Source organism: Branchiostoma lanceolatum, chromosome 2, assembly GCF_035083965.1.
Source record: "Branchiostoma lanceolatum isolate klBraLanc5 chromosome 2, klBraLanc5.hap2, whole genome shotgun sequence".
In the NCBI taxonomy this organism is placed as follows: Eukaryota; Metazoa; Chordata; class Leptocardii; order Amphioxiformes; family Branchiostomatidae; genus Branchiostoma; species Branchiostoma lanceolatum.
Genome location: NC_089723.1, coordinates 15,526,346 through 15,545,421, shown reverse-complemented (window position 1 = coordinate 15,545,421; position 19,076 = coordinate 15,526,346). Strand labels below are relative to the sequence as shown.

Below are 19,076 nucleotides of genomic sequence, written 5' to 3'. Positions count from 1 at the left end.
ACTATTGACTATTGATACAATAGGCACACATACAATATTCAAATTAAAAAGGATCTGTTTGTTTGTTTGTATTGCATACCCGGTAAACCACATCAAGGCGTAACACACCAGGTTTGTATTGAAGAATGCAAGCATAATACCTGGTATGAAACAAAAGTTAATAAAAAGGGTGTCTTATTGATATTCAAGTCGGCAAAGACTTCTGTTGTCTATGGCAACCACATCGATGTCAAAAGGACGTAATTGAATGACGTCATATGTATTTGGCTTCCTTTTGAATCCGCCATCTTGGATCGGCAATCTTAGCTTACACACAATTGTCTCTTTTTTTTGGAAAAAAAGATACAAGGTAGTGGCAAAATTCGAGCTACAATAACCTGATTATACCATCACTTATAATCTGGTCCGCCATTTTGGATTTTGAGTAATGACGTCATCTAATTAGCAAAATTAGTCATCATTAATCTTAAATGTTACGCTAAATTACAGACGATGTTTATGATGTAGTAAAGCAAGTGTGGTCTATGAACAAAACCTGGAAACCTCAATGTTTAAATCAAAATTAGTGGAATTTGTAAAATATGCCTGTCAGAAACCTGTTGCCAGGGCAAAACAGAAAAAAATGCCAAACTTATATCATCATTTAAGAATCGTTCCCAACTAAATTCTAGGAAAAGTCACCACGTTTGGTCGTTCTAGCACATGTTGTTCGGCGGTTATACGACTAGATAGGGTTTTAATGAAGTGAAAGTTTTAAAATTGCTCAACAAGATTTGACAGTGAGTAATGTTTCACTGAACATACGCGTCAGAAATGTTTCACTACACATACGCACCCTCCCGGATTGAATCTGATAGAGTCATTGGTTGCTTGGCGGTGGCTTGAAATAGAAGAAGACTTATCCTCTCCTTGCCGGTTCCTGCGTTGCCCCGTTTTTTGTCGCTTCTGAAAAAAAAATCAAAGTATAGACTTGATATTCCATTTACAGGTAAAATGAGTGGCTGATATTCCAAAGCTAGTGCTGACTTCAAACCAACATACCTTACCCAGCCTTAACTTTAAGACTGTTAGTGGTGTGGTCGTAATTTTTAAGTAGTGGATAGCTCTTGTTACAGGGACGAAGTGGAGTAAGTTTGGGCCCCCTAGCACTTGGTTTGGAACGGCAGCTTTGACCTTTTGTCTGAACCTTTGGAGGAGTATAACTCAAGCAGGGGTTAGTTTTCTTTGGTAGATAGATACCTTAGAAAACTGGAAACTTTTTAAGAATTCCTGTCACTGTGCAATTCATGTGATTTCGACCATTGTTCAAGAACACCTGCTGGACACGTTTTGAATATACTGCTGGAATCTTTAAGATGGACACTGCTTTTCATGATTGGGCTTTCCAACATATGAACTGAGAACTGTAACTAAGAAAGAGAGGAACGTCAGTTGATATACTACTGAAGCAATATGGACATGATGTGCATAAATACTGCGAAGATACTAACAGTTTCATGGTAAATGACGGCAGTTTGACACATGCGGCACTTCGAAGTTAGTATAAGGTGAACATTAATGAACATTTTCAAATTTAATAATCACATTCAAATGTGCTAATCACAAGATAAGACTTCAATACGATATGATATGTGCAAATGATGACCTTAATTGCATAATAGATAACAAACTTTCATGATACATCATTCGTGAAGTGTAACATTATTTCGCAAGTTAATGAGGTCGTGGGATACTAATTAGCCCTAATTCGCAACACACGTCTTACTCCTTACAAAGCTCATGTCCTCCAAAGCTCAGTATTTCGTATTCAAAACCGGTCAATGGGAAGTAACCAAACTTTGAAACATGGAGAGAGATTGACAATATACAAGGAGGACTAATGTGCAGATAGCTAGAAGATAAATAGATGTATGCTTCTAAACATAAGAAAAGCGTATTTGGTTTTTGCATACCTTGGATCCTCTTCTTTTGATTTTCTCGACGTACTTGATCCGGTGTTCCAGTGTTTCTCTGCCATCTAAATCTTCACAGCGGTCCAGCGCCGCTCGATACAGGTCAGATGCTTTGGTGAATGCCGAATCGTCCCTACCGACCTTTCCCCTATCTAGGTACAGATCTCCAAGGCCCTTCAACGATTCTACTTCCTGTAGTTTACATCTACACGCAACTGCTGCCACAAAGTATTTGCTATAAGCTTCAATTAAGAAAATTGCACCGTACCCTGTCAACTTTGTCTTCTGTTCTAAATTGTGAAGCTCCTGCGACACAGTCAATGTAACGTTATCGAACACCACAGTGTCTGATTTCATGTGACTTTGACTGTACACCAGCTTCGTACACTTCTCTGCGTGTTTGATACGATGCTCTATGACCTCATGCCTATCTTTACTACATCTTAAAACTGCTGTATACAATCCACAGGCCTTGTTAAAATTATCAGCCCTGCGATACTTGATCTTAGCTTTCTGTAAGTACAAATCGCCAAGACTCTTCAATGCCTCACTCTCCAAGATCTTATCTTCATGAGTTATGCCGTGAATTAGTTTGTCTGCGTATCCATTCTCTACAACATCCAGATCAGAACCACTTTTAAAGATAAGGTCCAGTTCACGTAGTTGTTCAACCGCTGCTGACAGCCTGGTCTTTGCCTTCTGCACGCCTGTTGTTCCTGACGTGTTATCCATATTTTGAACAATCCTTACTTTCCTTGGACACTGCTGATAATGAAAATGCTAACAATGCCCTCTCTTGTTTTGGAGCTTTCCTGTAAAAGAGTTGAAGAGAAATTATAGCCTCTAACAACAATTTCTTTATGATTTTAGTTATTGCGTTTAATTCTCATGAAATACAGTCAACCTGGATTTCTATTCATGTTTATTGCGGTGGAAAATCCTGTAGCCGGCACCATGTCAAAGGTTAGCGCCCTTGAGCTCGTTGACCTGCCATCTGTCGTGTGTGTGTGTGACGTAATGCAATTTTCAAGGTCCAGGGCGCGAATGGACCTGCACGTTAATGTTTGACCGGTGTAAATCGTTTCCTGTGAATATAATAGTTTACTAAAAAAAAAAAAAACATTTTGGTGATGTATCAGACACATGAAACCTATGATAGACTACCTCATCAATTGAGCTTGCTGTATTTGCTGAGTGTTGTTGGGTGTGGGGTCATTTCTTTGTTTATTGTTGCCTTTGTTTACTGTCTTTGTAGCGAAGAAATCCTAACTAGGTGACAGATCGGTCATACAGGACAACATTGAATCGAGACCTCGTCCATTGCGTACCACATGCATCCACAGCTATGTTGAAACTGTAAGGCAGGATTTGAAGTTCGTGTTAAGAATTTTGAGCTTCCACACAAGCATCTTCTTTTTCTTGTCATCCTGACGGACGTTCAGTTCAACGTTGGTGGACTCGACCGTAGGCATATCGCATTGATAATGGAACATCCCTGATTAGACCCTAGTCCATAGTCCAACGTCGACATGTCACGCGCTAGCCAGGTGATAAATATCACACGCCATCGTTATCGAACATTTGACCTACGCCCATTGATGTCTGTTATAAAATATGCATGAAAATTAAGCTTGTCTCTCCCTATCCCGGCGCAGGCCTTGCATACAACAACAACAACAACAGCAACAACAACAACAACAACAATGACAACAATGACAATGACAACAAAAAAAGAGATATGATGTCGTTACTTCTACTTCGTCAATGAACTTAGGGTTTCTGAGCCGCATACACTATAATTAGTCAGGTGACATAATTATTGGTGCAACTGAGAGCTGTACTTTGACCCTAACAGTTCTAAAGAATAGAACAGCCGCATATTGATATTTATTATGTTATTGACAAAATAAGGCATTGTGCACTATGGTATGCCACGGTACCAAACCACAGTTTAACAGGAAAAACATTTTTACATTATATGCTCAATGTTCAATAATAAGCCTACTACTACTACTAGATTTCATCATCGCTGATATTTGATCACTAATATTTAAGACAGTAATGTTTGTTCTCGCCGTTAAAATTAAGTGCCGTGACCTCCTCCATTTTCCGCAAAGCGCTATATTTTCCTACCGCTATATTAGAGGCTGAAGTCCACCATTCACAGGCCCCTACACTTTCAATGGTAAACATATAAGGAAAAGGCTGTCAAAAGTCACCTACCTGAAGTTTAGATCATGGAAAACTCACATTGGCAGCGTAGTCTGACCTCTAAAGTGTCAATCTAATGAGTTTCGCCAATTTTTCACCGGCGCAAACAGATGAAATTCTATCAAAACATGGCGAGATGACCTTTGACCTCCCTACACAAGAAATGAACACATCCAAACTACACCTATTTCAAAGTGTACCGGACACTCCAAACATGGATAAAACCCTGTTTTTCTAACTAAATAAAATAGCCGCAACCGTGACCTGTCAATTCCAGCTCAAAACGCCAACATTTCCAACAAAGAGGTCTCCTACAGTTACATAATACTTTCAACCAGGCTATACAAGGCTATTTCGATGAAATGAAAATGGACCTTTTGCGCATGACTGTAATCGTGACCTTTGGCCTAAAGTGATTTACAGTATTTTTCAATCGTCCTTGTGGTCCTATACAAGGGGTGGGACTCTCTGATGCGTCACGGAATTCCCCTGGCCTGAAAACCTTCCTTCGTGAAGTAGAGGTTTTATACTATTACCCGTATTATCCTTTTAGACTAGCCCTTATCACAATAGCTGTGCCATAAGGTTTTCGGAACGTCTTATTATATAAGCACCAAGTCTACACAACTGTTACAAAAACCTCAGCAGTTCTTTTGTTCACGCGACCTATGAACCCATAACCAAACTACTATTTGGAGAAAAACTGCTATCTTTGTCACCATTATGAGTGATTAAAGAATCATAATGACCTGTGTTCGTCAAAGTGTGGGTTGCACCTTCAGACTGGAGGCAACACTCATGGTCACAGCTCTCGACTGGCACCTGCGAAAGAGGAAGTCCGCAGGTTTGACCGCACCTTTTGTACTGCGTGGGAGGCATCTGGGAAGGGGGATTCCCCCGGAGCTATATTTGGGCAGAAGGGTGTCGTTTTTGTGAAATCCTCAGCCCATTGCTGCTTGAACGTTTCATGGCCCGTTTAAGTTGTATAATGACGTTGTGGGGGGTGGGGGTGGTGCGAAGACGAATGCAGGAACAAAGCGGAAGTTAGCTGGGGAGACAGTTGCCGTAATCAGCACCAATAAATGTGTGGTTATGCATATATGGTTGCTGTTCAGTACAGGTTTGTGCATCTATAAAGGCCTAGAGGAGTTTATTTTAAGTTAAATATTATAAAAAAAACAATACATTGATTTGTATTGTTACCTAGGTCGCAAAGTTAGTACTTAAATCATCTACCATCCTAGAACCCTCCGTCTCATGGATAAGGAGCGTCACCTATCAATTCGTATTAGAACTGCAACTACCTACCGCGTACCGTCAAATAGACTTTTTCAGAGTGCTTTGTTACCATGGATCAAAGGCGTAGCCTAGCAATGCTTGCTAGAACTGCAGTAGTTTTACGTAAGCCAACGTTCTATTGAAAAGCACTTTGAACCTTCAACGCTTTTGATGCATCTATGGAATTCATTTCTCCTTTCTGTTAGGCAGAGTGACGGTATACATAAGTTGTATACCATTGTTTTGGTTTGTTCAGAATAAGCCATCGGGTGTGGATTTGCAAGAAAAAAGTGTTCAGCACCAAGGACAGGTTGCTTGGTTTTGTGTGGACTTTTTGTTGTGTACTGTATGGTTGGCCTTTATCATTCTTCCTGAACCCAAATCGTCGCTAGTCACCGTCACTAGTAACCGTTGTTGCTAGTTCTCAAAGTGTTATTAGAATCTTCATTGTTATGGATAAAAGGCATCCCCTAGCAATTATTGCTAGAATTGCAATCACTTTCCGGCATAGATGATTTGGTCCTACGGATCAAAAGTGTGGCCTAGCAGTGTTTACTAGAACCGCAACATTTTTTTTTGCGTCAGCAAACATCCTGTTGAAAAGTATTTCGCACCTTCAACGCTTGGAAGATTATTGTACACTAATTTAAAGACGATAGGTGACGAACTGCCCTCACTGTTTCATACTAGTACTAGTATGAATTCCGTACGCGCCCGCTTAGTTCCCTCCCTTTCCTTTTGGTCATACACGTAATCAAAGTGTGTGTGTGTGTGTGTGTGTGTGTGTGTGTGTGTGTGTGTGTGTGTGTGTGTTTGTGTGTGTGGACACTTGAATAAAAACTAACAGAATTGTGTATCTGAGCTCCATGAACAGAGGGTCTCTGTTTGTTTGGCAGGTGTGATATTCAGCGATCTTGCCTCTGGAACTAGAAGTCGTGAGCTTGATTCCGGCTGTTTCGCTCACTCGACATGCACGCTACCGCAAAGGGTCGCAGTCCTTAGGACGGGACGTTAAGCCGTAGTCCACCGCTGATTGGGCTTGTCGAAAAGAGCAAGGGGAATTTCCCAGGTACAATTAACCTGTAAATACTGTACATAGCGTCTGTCTTCTCTGTCATGACCAGTGAGCTCTTCAGTGAGCTAAACTGGATCGAGATCACTTACTCTTTCAGGGTAGCATCAATGAGAGATATGTCTGTTATTGGATAGTGTCCGACGGTTGTTGTTGTGGGTGATGTGTTAATGTATTGTGTCCGTGGCAATGTAAATTGGTGTTGTTCATACTGGATATCCAAAGAAGATGTCTACGGTAGCATGCATTATTCTGTTGTGGTATGTGTGTTCATGTGAGTGTGTCTGTCTGTCTGGCAGGAATTTCCAACACTAGCAACAGGTTGGAATGTAACCTCCTGCTTTGGACTTTGACCCCAGCTGCCTGGATGACCTACTTTGACAACATGCCAGTGTAAAACCCCAGGGGGCCCAGATGACCTACATACCAAGGGAATACCAGAAGAGGCATGGATGACCCACATTCCACCATTCCAAGACCTGAGGTCATGGGGGCTAACATCCAAACATACAAGAAATTACAAATGCCTGGGGGCAAATTCATATGCAATTTCTAGAATCCTTACAAACTGCACACAATACTATACCATTAGGCTTGAGACTACAAATGCCTGTGGTAAAATTCCTATGCAATTTCTAGAATTCTTGCCAACTGCACACAATACTATACTATTAGGCTCGCCCCTGAGGCGTCGCTCAAAACACAGCAACACACACACACACACACACACGGACGCACGCACACACGCACGCACGCACGCACGCACGCACGCACACACACACACACACACACACACACACACACAAACAGGATAATGTACGCATACACCTCTAACACTGATGCTGACCATAAAACCTGTAGGTCAGAATGTTTGTCAAGAGCAGAACTAGTGAAACTTTGGCTGTAGCCTCATAATTTTTGGTAGGTATGTGGCGGTTGTGGAAATGGAGGCCATGTTCGAAAAGCGTTCACCTGGCGTTTTCCAACTGTACTATAGCAGGCTGCGTATGTTTGCGTGTTTTAATGTTGGCAAATAAACTGAAACGACTGTGGCTGGATCTTCATAATTTTTGATATGTGAGTAGTGGTTGTGAGACCGAAGGTCAAGTTCGAATTCGAAGATGGTTCATGTGGCGTTTTCGTAAAAGTACTGCAGCGAGATGTGCAATGTTTGTGTGTTTGTTTGTTTGTGTTCAACATAACTCGAGATGGTTGCGCATGATATTCAGTGGATGGGTAGGATTCACAGAAACTAAATTCAAGGTCGATAATGGGCCTCCTAGCGAGTACATAAGGTACTGCAGCGGAACTTCAAAGTTTGAGGTCAAATTTTCTGCAAGTGCGTGTTTTAAATGACGCGAAAATGACAGCATAGTAGGGCCTCTCGCGTATGTAAGTTCACAGAATCGAGGTCGATCGTTGACGCAAATGATCATAGCCATAGACTTGACGTCTTTAAACCAGTGAACTAAATGTGTAGCTAAAGTGATCCCACGTTAAGATATTTATATTTTCACGTAGTACAGTGAAGTAATCTCCAATAAAATGTAAGGAACCGGATTCTTTTCGCCGTTTTTGCGCGTTTTTCCAGCATTTCGTAAGCCTTTTCTAGAACCATGAAAAAAACCACCATTACCAATTTTCACATGTGAATAAGACATAAATGAATGTATAAGACATAAGACATAAATGAATAACTCAAAGAGAAAGACAACAAACACACTGTATATCATCTATATTGTGAAAATACAATATCTCAATTTTGTTGCAGCGAAACCAACATTTGATACGTAGTGAGTCCTAAAATCTATCAATAAGGCATTTAGTTGACAAAATTAATCAAGTCAACAGAACAGAACAATTCAGTTATCGAAATATTCTTCACACGTGTCTTCAATAGACCGAACCCGCAGCCCAGCAAACCTCCATCAAACCGTAAAAATGCAAAGTACAAACATAAGATTGCAAATGTTGGATGGACAATTTCTCATTGGTCGAACCTCTAATTGCCATGCCATCATTGGATGAACTACTAATTGTGATGGACAGTTAGGATCAGCCAATTCAGTGTTTCTGCAGACTCTGGTAGATGGCAGGTCTCAGCTCCTGGTAGTCGCCAGTAGCTTGGGGTGGTTGGGGCGGTGTGTGGACGGTTTCCATGGGAACTTCGTACTCGTCACTTCCGCTTCCGGGTCGTTGTGACGCCACCCTTGGACGTACCACGTTTTCATGCTGTCTATCAGCGTTGTTACTGACTTCTGTAAAGATGTTGAAATCCGTATCATAGTATTCTGGCACTTTTAACCAATAGTAGACGTTACATGTCTGTCGAATCATATCATTTCTACAAGTGATTTGTCATCCGAACCTAAATAAGGTTCCATTGGAAATGACAACAAGATTGTATTTTCCTTTTTTGTGTTGGAATGAACACTTAAATTAGTCATTGACATTGTGCGCATTACTGCAATTACAATAACTTAATACAACAGAGTCAAAACAAAAATTAATGATACCATTTGTATTTAAGAATATGATACTTCATATACATCATACGCACATGGTTTAAAGTTTAAGTGATACAGTTTGTAAGTAGGAATAAAGATGAATATCCATATTCGATACCTCTTTGCCCGCCATCTTTCCTTGCTGTCCTGAAACGTAGAAGCAGGAACACAGCAGCGCCCCCTACCAGTAATCCGCCGATAAAACATACAACTGCAGCCCCGGCTACAACTCCGGGTCCTAGCCATGTTGCTTCTGTAAAACAGAGTCGTTCCTTAAAACGTGAGAGTGAAAGTAACATTATGAACTAGCTCCATTATCAATGCAGTACCCTTCATTGTAGAATTCCGTCACTATACCATAAATGTAGTTATTGGTTGATTACTATTAACAATTGATTAAAACTGCTATGACGAAATTATAAACTGATAAAATCACTCCTGAACACTACACAAACAAATCAATTATAGCGTCATTAAATAAAGGTGGTTATAATCATCATCATGAACAAATTATACATATACATCACTACTAAGAAGAGTTTATGACAGATGCTATTAAGTAAACTCATGTGGTGAAAAAGGGAAGCATGGAAACAAATTAAGAACTTACAAAAAATTTAAGATTACATACGAATATAAAATAAAAAAAGATATATAAAAGTTTAACTATCGCCGAGCTATATTGTCATTGTCATTATTATAAAGTTATTGAGGGTTGTCACTGTTTCTGGGGCACTTGAACCACCGTGACCTACAAGGAAACAAAATATGTGTAGGTCCAGTAAGTAAATGCACCACACACAAAATAAACTTAAGAAAAAACTACAGCAGACAAAGGAAGGGGTACTCGTGTTAGTAAAGATATTACAATGTACTTGGAACCAAATGACTAAAAAATACAATAAATTATAGATCACTTAAATGAACTAAAAGAACAGACAAGGGAAGGTGTAGGAACTAGATTGTCGTAAGAAAGAAGCAAATTGAGAACATTTTGCTGTGCCTTCACCTGATGATTTGGATGCAGTGTTTGGGGGGGGGGCAGAGGTGAAAATTGGGAACAAACAAACAGGAAGACACAATTATCAGAAATTAGACTAAAGCAATGGAGATTGTTGTATCTCAGAGGACTCCAACGAAGATCAGAATGACGTTAAACAAGAAATTTGCTTCCAGCTTGATACAGATCTAGGATAAAAAATATAACTGTTTGTCATTCATACCTGCAATCAGAATGGTTGCGACGCCAGTGTCAGAGCCAAACAGATTGGAGGCAGTGCAGGTGTAGGTGCCACTATCTTCTACCTGTGCACTGATGATCTTCAGCTCGTTCCTGTATGCCTGTGCACTGGTAGGTAGACTTCCACCGTCAAGGCGCCACTCATAGGTGGGCTGTGGGACAACCCCCTCCTGCGTTATACAGGTCAGGATGACGTCATCCAGCTCCAAGAGAGGATCCTCTGGAGTTGGATTTGGGCTGATACTGATGTAAGACACGCTGGGGTAACCTGGAAATATAAATTATCATAACATCATGCCATTGTATTTAACCGGTTCAATCTGTACAATGTATTACTTGTCTCGATGTATTTGTGATGATGTCTTGTAATATCATATAAAGAGATGTTCAAGATCCTAGATACATTGAATAACCATGAAACGAACCATGACACTGTCATAGCTTTTTTTCATACAACATCTTAGACAATACGTACATCTGTACTACTTTTTCTTTGATATTTCATTGTCTTTATTTACTATTGGACCATGCAATAGGTTTATCTTGTTCGACTGCATCATTTATGTTAGACGTACCCAGAGTGACCGAGACTCTCTGTGCAGAGGTGAAGGCAGGATGCTGAGCCACGCACTCGAATGTGGACGACTGTGCGGAGCTGGCCGTGACGCTGATAGTGGACTGGGAGTCCAGGTATCCCCGCCAGCTGGTGATGTTATCTGCCCGGTCGGGGGAGGTCGGGGACCCGTCGCGGTTCCAGGTGAGGTAGGCGGCGGGGTTGCCGGTGGACGCCGTACATGTCAACGTCAGGTTGCCGGTGGCCGAGTCGTAGTCATCGTCGATTACAAGATCATTGGGAGCAACTGAAGTTAGGAAGAAAATCACCATGCTATAATTGAGAAGCTCTTAGAAAGCCATCTTATACTTTTTGAGTCTGAAAAGATCGAGTTAAAACTCCAAGTGCGGAGACTCCAACGCACATGATTGATTAACATTCTAGTAGCAGTATTTGTTTTTACTTACATGCCTCATACTAAGGAAGGGTGGTAGCAGTTGATCAAATAAAACAAATTAAAGGTATAACAGTAAAGACAAGGCTCACCCAGAGCTACCAGCTCAATCTCGGCAGAAGCCTGCTGAGGCGCCCCACTTCCACTCGGAGTCGCTCCCACCACGCACTCGTAGGTGCCGTTGTCGCTGAACTGCAGGTTGCTCAGGCGAAGGGAAGCCACCTGAGCGGCTGCATCCGTGTTCACCAGGCTGGCTCTGTTCCGGTACAATCCGTACGTGTACACAGACTGGCCGGGATAGTAAGCTAGAACAGACTCTCTATCACCGTCCACAAGATCTAGACTGTACCACTTGATCTCACGCAGGGTGTAGGTGTTGGTTAGAGAGTAGGTACACGTTAAGGTGACTGATCGGCCTACCGACTCCTGTACCACAGCACCATCACCGCTGATTGTCAGCTGGGCTCTCACGGCTTCAAATAGAAAATAAATAATGAGATAAACTCTCGAGGTCATGATAGAGTCAGTCACAATGAACTTGACAGGAACTTCTTGACGGAAATGTAATTCTTATAGCTAGTCTCATCAGTAATTTAAAGAATTTGAAGAGTGAAGAATTAAAATTAATCTATATGGGTGGTAACTATAGATGGAGATAAACGGAAGTTTCTCTGCCTTTGGTCTAAAGTACATTTGTATACTTAGCTGCCGACTTATTTTGACAAACTGGACCTACACATATATTTGGAAGGTTTCTATGTTTTTAGGTTGTTAGCGTTATCTCCTTCCCTATAGTATCTACTGGGTCTGTGATGTCTCGTCTGCAAGACCGCGGCAACAAACGTGGAAGTAACGTAACAAATGGAGCTTAGTTAAACTAAGGCCTTTGACACGGTGTTTTTTTTTGAGGGGGGGGGGCGCAATGAGGCAAGCTTGTCTCGTGCAGCGAATTATGATACTGAAGGGCAAACCTGTCTGTGTTGTGGCAACAGTTCAAGTGCTTAACTCAATTACAGTAGATGTCAATAACATTCTCATATCGAGTCACGAATATTATGTGTCTTTTAGACGAGAACGTCTCTAAGGACCTTGCAATTGTCCACAAACGTAATTACATATAATAAAACAGTTTGAGGGCCCTATCCTTTGCAAACATGACACGTGTATCTGTGTTTACAATAGATGTATTTGTGTGGTGGGGCCTCTTGTCAGTGGGTACTGCTGACTTCGTAGGTATGCCTTATCATGGTCTTGGAGATTCAATAAATGTAGTAACTGACTTTTTAAACTTTAGACGTCATAGTGCTTTGTATTCAACCAATACAGACTGCTAATGCTACTGGCTAAGTCTAAAGACAACACGCCCCTCTTTGTATCCTGTCCAACAACAATATATGGATTTTCTCAATACAAGTTGTCTACAAACATAGGTGTTGTTGGACACGCGACCGATCATTGAGCACGTACTGTTTGTACCTATGGTTGCCAATCATGAAAATTAGCAGCCATTTCAACTGAACTTTGTATTGACCTAGCCAGCCATGTAACGTTAATGATTAACCATGTTTCCTGTTTGCAAAAGGTGTATGTTCCCTGTTTGCAAAAGGTGTATGTTTCCTGTTTCCAAAAGGTGTAATAAATGAGAGCTAAGCAAGATTCAGATGTGTTAGTGTTAAAAGAGTTACCGACAGATTTTGTTTTAAACACTTCAAGAAAATTTGAAACTATGAAGGATACAATTGTGTGAAAATAAAACTATAACGTTACATTCGAACTGTCAGGGAAAGCGTTGGTTACAGAACAGACTAACATTCATAATCGGGAAACAGGAAACGAATCTAAGAGATTCCAAAAGTGGCCACAATAGCCAGGTGGTCCATATGCAGAGTCAGTCACTAGTTTAGGTTTGACTATGAAATGCTGTAAGTAGACATACAACTTACCTGATGGGGTCACAATCAGAAGGAAACCGAGAAGAACAAGGAAGGAGACGAACAGCGAGGGGAACCTGGGCGCCATTATGGGCTAGATAAACTGTGTTTCAAAGGTCATTTAACAACGTGAAGGTCAAAGGTCAGTAAACAAACGTGAACCTCACAAAAGATTAGGAAGACGTGTACATGTACCATAGAATAAATCTGCATGTTTACACAATGTCATTCAAAATCTTCAATAAGGGGCTAAAAGTCTACAAGAATGTAATGATACTTGTACCTCGATTGCAATATTGCACTTTGCTTGATGATAATAATAATGATACTACTACTACTACTACTACTACTACTACTACTACTACTACTACTACTACTACTACTACTACTACTACTACTACTACTACTACTACTACTGATGATGATGATGATGATGATGATGATGATGATGATGATGATGATGATGATGATGATGATGATGATGATGATAATAACTTTATTGCACAAAAAGTGTTCTAGGTACAAAGTTTGGCATTCACTGGTACATAGATAACATTCTATTAGGCTAATCAGTCTATCTTATACAATATGGTGTAGTAGTATGGGATGACAATGGGATTTTACAATCATTGGGGGAGTTTCTGACGTCTAGACATTCTTTGATTTATTTCCCAATGTGTACCATGCATGGGTTGTCACATGTCATTATGTACTAACTTTGCTATTCAAGTCCATTGAGATAAATCCTGGAAAATTCGACGATAGCATTGAGTATAGTAAGAGTTTCAAACCTCGAATCACCATGGATAGTCTGAATATCAAAGAAAGATTTAACGTCAGCTACTTTTAAAAGATACTAACTATCGTGTAAGTTGGAAACACATGATGAAGTACTCGGTGTCGAATTACATATGAAATTTGTCATGTACGACGATTCCGTGCAACTTGTTGTTACTGGTTCAGGAGTTTATTCTGTTATTTCGCTGGACGGAGACCTTTTTCATTGTTTTGTATAAAAGAGAGAGATGGCTAAGGATCATACTTATGACGTTCTTTATTGCTCATTAGAACAGGCTTTGGCATAATACACCGCGACATGTGGACATGACCCAAACTGGACGTAAACTGCTCCCGCACGTAAATAGGACACGTTACGTTACCCAGTGTAGTTCCTGTCCATTATGGTATTATAAGCTGTTTTCTGCAATTTCTCTAGCAAGGACCAAGGACATCATATATAATGTCCTTGGTTCTATTTAATTGAGCTGTATACACAAGGTGTTTTATAGCATTATATCAGTACCCAGACTGAGTGTAGTTGCTTCAGATGATGGTACAACAAACTCTTTTCTGCATTTGTTGTAGTTAGTCTCTTGAGATGTATAAACATCTACAAGGACATGTTTACTGTTGAATTAAGGTGGTTTATATGAACAGACCAAAAAAGTATAATTCAAAACAGATATATATCATCTGCTCGGAGATGGCATTTTGTCCAGTTCGCTTCATCACAGCCCTTTGTCATTTGCATAAAATCCAGCCGCCAGTCATCTAGCCTGTGTTTACACAAGCTCTCGGGTGGAGGTTAATGACCCCCACCCCAGTGAGGTCAAAAGGTACAGAGGTCACATACTTCTATGAACTTCATTGGTTTCCATGCACCAGGTAATACTGTTACTTTAATTTATCACTCCTCGATACTATCGACTAGATTTTATATATTGGTTCCCTAATAGTATGTAATCTCAATGTACTTTCAGCACTCGGCGCTGCCGATGTGCCACCGAGTCAAAGGTGAATAAAGTTCAAAGTTCAAAGTTCAATCTTTTGCTGTGCGTAGTCAAATTCGTCTTTCTAGGTGTAGACGTGCACAGCTTTGTTGCGGGCTTGACTGGACGGTTGCCCTGCTCGTACAAATTGTTAGTCCGCTCATGATATAAAGGATGTCCCGATTTCTGTCACGTTTGGAGCTGAGGCAGCTGGCGAACTCACTCGTGTTGAACTGGAGTGACATGGCGTCTCATACCAAAGCTATGGTAACGTTCTACGTTCATGCTTTGGTCACGATTGGAAAACGGGGGCCCGCTAAACTCCAAGCAGATCTCCACGGTGCGCCGAAAATCGTATATGCTAGCCCTAGAAGGTCCAGTCAGCCGGTAAGCTCCAGTTCGCCCCGTCGACCGGCTGACTGGACCTTCTCTGGCTAGCATATACGATTTTCGGCGCACCGTGGAGATCTGCTTGGAGATTAGGGGCCCGCAAGGTAGTTTATGGTTAACACGTTAAGTGTAATTTGTACTTTTGAGGAGCCCCCTACATGGGACTCCCTGTGGCTGCCGGGCTATTTTGGAACTCGAGTGAGCCATTGATTAAGAGCCGGCCTGTACCATTTCATAGGCCACAGGGGTTACTCCGGATCAAGACACCGTCGGGCACGCGCCGCAAAACCGCAAGAGGGCGCTACTAGACTGCAGTTGGACTGCTAAAAGATAATGTATCCACACTGTATATATCGCACAAAAGCTAGACAAATGCAAAATGAGCACATATAGTAAATTCTGAAGGGGGGGGGGGGGGGGGAACAGAAAGGGAACGCTCATGTCGTAGAAAGTTTTGGTGCTTTTTTTTAACAGACTTAATTTTGTAGCGCCCAGAGCATGCAATCCATATAATCAAATTAGTGTGATCTAAGGTAATCTTAGGTTATTCATATTATACAAAATGTTACTATTGTAACGTTGGATAGTATGTAGCTACATTTCGAATGACTTGTTGTCACTGCAGCTGTACTACACAGCTCAGCATTACCTGGACGGTAAAATCCCCTGGGAGATGACATTTGAAGTGGACAGGTGGCCGGACTACACAGCCGTGCTGTGGACTAATGACGTGAATGACGCCTCTGTGCCAAATTTCATAAAGGTATATAGTAGTTGCCTTCGCCAAAATGATTATTAATAACTTTATTGCACAACAATTGTACAAGGTACAAAGTATGGCATTCACTGGTGCATAGATAACATTCTTTTAGGCTAACCAATCCATCTAATACAATATTATGTAGCAGTCTATCTTATACAATATGGTGAAGTAGTCTATCTTATATAATATGGTGTAGTAGTATGGGATGGCAATGGGATTTTACAATCATTGGAGGAGTTTCTTACGTCTAGACATTCTTTGATATATTTCCCAATGTATACCATGTATGGGTTGTCACATGTCATTATGTACTTGGATTTGCTGTTCAAGTCCATTGAGATAAATCCTGGTAAATCCGACCATAGCGTATTTTCGGTTGCGTTTGTTAGCTTATATATACGTATGTAATACAATGTAACGTAGTGCTACCAACTATGGTTTAAGTAAATCAAATCATCATTTATCTTAAAACCACGCGGTCACAGCCAAATGTTGAAGCCTTAGGAAGTAACAATAATTATTTGTAAGCTTTTCTGCGCCTGATAAGCGTCGTGCGAGCATGTATTTATACTGAGGTCTATGATGAGGAATTGTGCAAGGGTTACCTATCATTATCCACCTCAGTCTTTTCCCTCATAGCGTTCTACTTGACGAACATACATAAAAAATGCACATAAATTGTCTAAAGTAGTCTACAGACAGATTATAATAAAGTCACTTTGTCTTCACGGGGTATATGTTTGATTTTGAACATCCGTCATTATCACACATTCGTTCAATAGGCAAATGAGGTAAAGGCGTAGTATTTTCTATTTTCTATGAATAGTGAATGAATAAACGGTTGAAATAATTACATGATTTCTTTTAGCTACAATTATTATTTCTATTTCAACAATAGAATTGTCTATATCTTCACTGGTCCAATGACGATGGCCTTAGACAGATATTAACATCGACGTCTATGGACTGGACCAGACAACTTGTTTTATGTGGTAAGGCAGATGGTTTTATTTTTTCGCCTTTCGTTAAACTACGTGTTTGTGTTTTTGTGTACAAAAGGCAACAATACGAAGATCTAAAATAGCGGACAGCGATTGCTGATATCGTGCAACATACGTTACGATTAGCACATATATGGATCTACAAACGCCGGACTTATATAGTTTTCGTCGTTGTCCATGGGCGCCGCCATTTTGGATTTTGACGTTATAAACTCGCTATTATATTTGAATGTTTCCGGTCAGATTTGAATCTGTTTTTATTGGGGAGGTTTTTAGATTTCGTCATGATAATAGAATGGTTTTATGATGGGATGTTTTCGTAGTCGAGATGATAATTACAACATACCATTATTTTCCCCCCAACCACGTGCTAAACATGAATTTTAGATACGGATTTACTTGCACATTGTGTTTATCCTTTTTGTATTCGTTGATTTGATGTGTCATATCGGTTCTTCTTCCAGCATTTCCTCTAAGAGGTTTTTCCATACTGAAAGAATACCTGGAGAAACAGGGTGTTCATGTGCCATACCCTGCTGAAGATTCCACAGCTGAGGAACCCTGTGACACAGCCTACTACCTGCACAAAACATGTCCCAGTCCGGAGAAAACAAACACGTGCGTGGTTTTACTTTAATAACTTCTATATGATACAAGCATTATTAACAAGAAATATTATTTGACTTGATAAAATACATTATGAAGAATTACCTTGTTCTCGATCTCCAACTATAAAAAATATACGGAGTGTAAATTAATTCATCAACTTTCTGACCAATCGCTCTCGACATGTAGGTTGTACTGACTTGTGACGTCAGCAATGTGTCAAAGGTTACGGGAAGTCGATATCGCCCACATTCCCGGTTGAGAGAAGGCTGTATATTATTTTCAGCTTGAGATCAATATATTTCTCCTAAATATAATGCTATGCAGCTATCGTACTAAAATTGAAAGAAAAAAGGACCGTGACCCATGGTGGGACATCGGTTTTGTTAACAATATATTGTGTTTATGCGAATAAACATATATCAAATACATTTTTTTTAAATTTCATTTGCCCCTTCTACGATCAAGAAAGAAAGGCTCTGTTTAAAGAGGTCACTAAATTCATCCAAATTTCTCCATGTCTACAGACAAAAAGAAAACTACTCTCCTGTTAACATCACAAAACCCACACATTACAGAAAAAGCGGGATCATTCGTCTTCCACTGTCTCGGAAAAAGAAGTCAAACCAAAATAAGACAGAATTTAGTGTTAACTTAGAATTCAGACTGGAATAGTAACATGCTATATTGTTAACAATTCTCTGTCCGTCCTTCCATGTTACATGTTACTTGCAATTAGCCTACGGGCAAGAGCTTGCAATAAACTTATTATATTCCTCCGACTGTCTAGGGCTGGTGAAAAGGTGATCATAGCTCCCCTCAAGCCTGAGCATAGCCAGCTGGTAAGTAAGACCTGGAAATTTGGAGGCACCCCAGCAGCTGAGACGTACTTTCACTTCCAGATCAGCACTTTTCCATCGGCCTGTGTGTATGATCAATATGGCAAGCCCTTGTCGTGGATCCTCATGAATTATTACGGTTCACAAGGGGTTGGCTACACCTTACCGGATCACAGAGGAAAGGGATACTTTCAACTCGCTTCAAGACAACTTATCAGTGTCTGTCTAGAGAAGGGGTACTTGCCTTTCCTTTTTATTGAGGATTACAACGAGGCCTCGAGGATCATACACAAGAAACTTGGGTACACGTGGAAGGAGGCAGGGAGGTGTGCGTACATCCGTATTAATCGTTGACATTTTTAGTCTGTGCTCAGGAGCTTTTGCGGGAAACTAGGACCTCTCTTTGTGTACTGCAGAGACCAAAGTACACGGACAACGAGACAAAGCTCAAGCAGTCAGCTGGTTGTCCCCAAACCCAAGCGAGAGACCTACAGAAGATCGGTAGAACTA

The 19,076-nt window shown here is 40.6% G+C and overlaps 1 protein-coding gene and 2 long non-coding RNA genes across 3 annotated transcripts; 1 reads left to right on the top strand and 2 right to left on the bottom strand.

Annotated features, from left to right (window-relative positions):
• Positions 1-138: 138 nt before the first annotated feature.
• On the bottom strand, positions 139-4,986 carry LOC136427577 (uncharacterized). Its single transcript, XR_010754474.1, has 3 exons — positions 4,913-4,986; positions 1,953-2,764; positions 139-945 (listed from the first exon to the last, which is right to left on the bottom strand). It is a non-coding gene; the product is annotated as an uncharacterized lncRNA (long non-coding RNA).
• Positions 4,987-8,501: 3,515 nt separating this feature from the next.
• LOC136427576 (protein CEPU-1-like) lies at positions 8,502-13,337 on the bottom strand. Its single transcript, XM_066416539.1, has 6 exons — positions 13,211-13,337; positions 11,360-11,740; positions 10,836-11,120; positions 10,244-10,528; positions 9,139-9,273; positions 8,502-8,771 (listed from the first exon to the last, which is right to left on the bottom strand). The coding sequence occupies exons 1-6, from the start codon at positions 13,284-13,286 to the stop codon at positions 8,578-8,580; spliced, it is 1,356 nt and encodes a 451-aa protein (XP_066272636.1). The 5' UTR covers positions 13,287-13,337; the 3' UTR covers positions 8,502-8,577.
• A 2,619-nt stretch (positions 13,338-15,956) lies between these two features.
• On the top strand, positions 15,957-18,017 carry LOC136426728 (uncharacterized). Its single transcript, XR_010754336.1, has 3 exons — positions 15,957-16,120; positions 17,019-17,112; positions 17,586-18,017. It is a non-coding gene; the product is annotated as an uncharacterized lncRNA (long non-coding RNA).
• The last annotated feature ends 1,059 nt before the right edge of the window (positions 18,018-19,076 follow it).

What these genes read in the sequence shown, in the direction of transcription:
- LOC136427576 (XM_066416539.1), bottom strand. Translation starts at nt 13,286, where the DNA reads ATGGCGCCCAGGTTCCCCTCGCTGTTCGTCTCCTTCCTTGTTCTTCTC. An exon ending in TCTGATTGTGACCCCATCAG is followed by an intron (nt 11,741 to 13,210) that starts GTAAGTTGTATG and finishes TTCTATTTGAAG; the next exon opens with CCGTGAGAGCCCAGCTGACA. An exon ending in GAAAGATGGCGGGCAAAGAG is followed by an intron (nt 8,772 to 9,138) that starts GTATCGAATATG and finishes ACATCTTTACAG; the next exon opens with AAGTCAGTAACAACGCTGAT.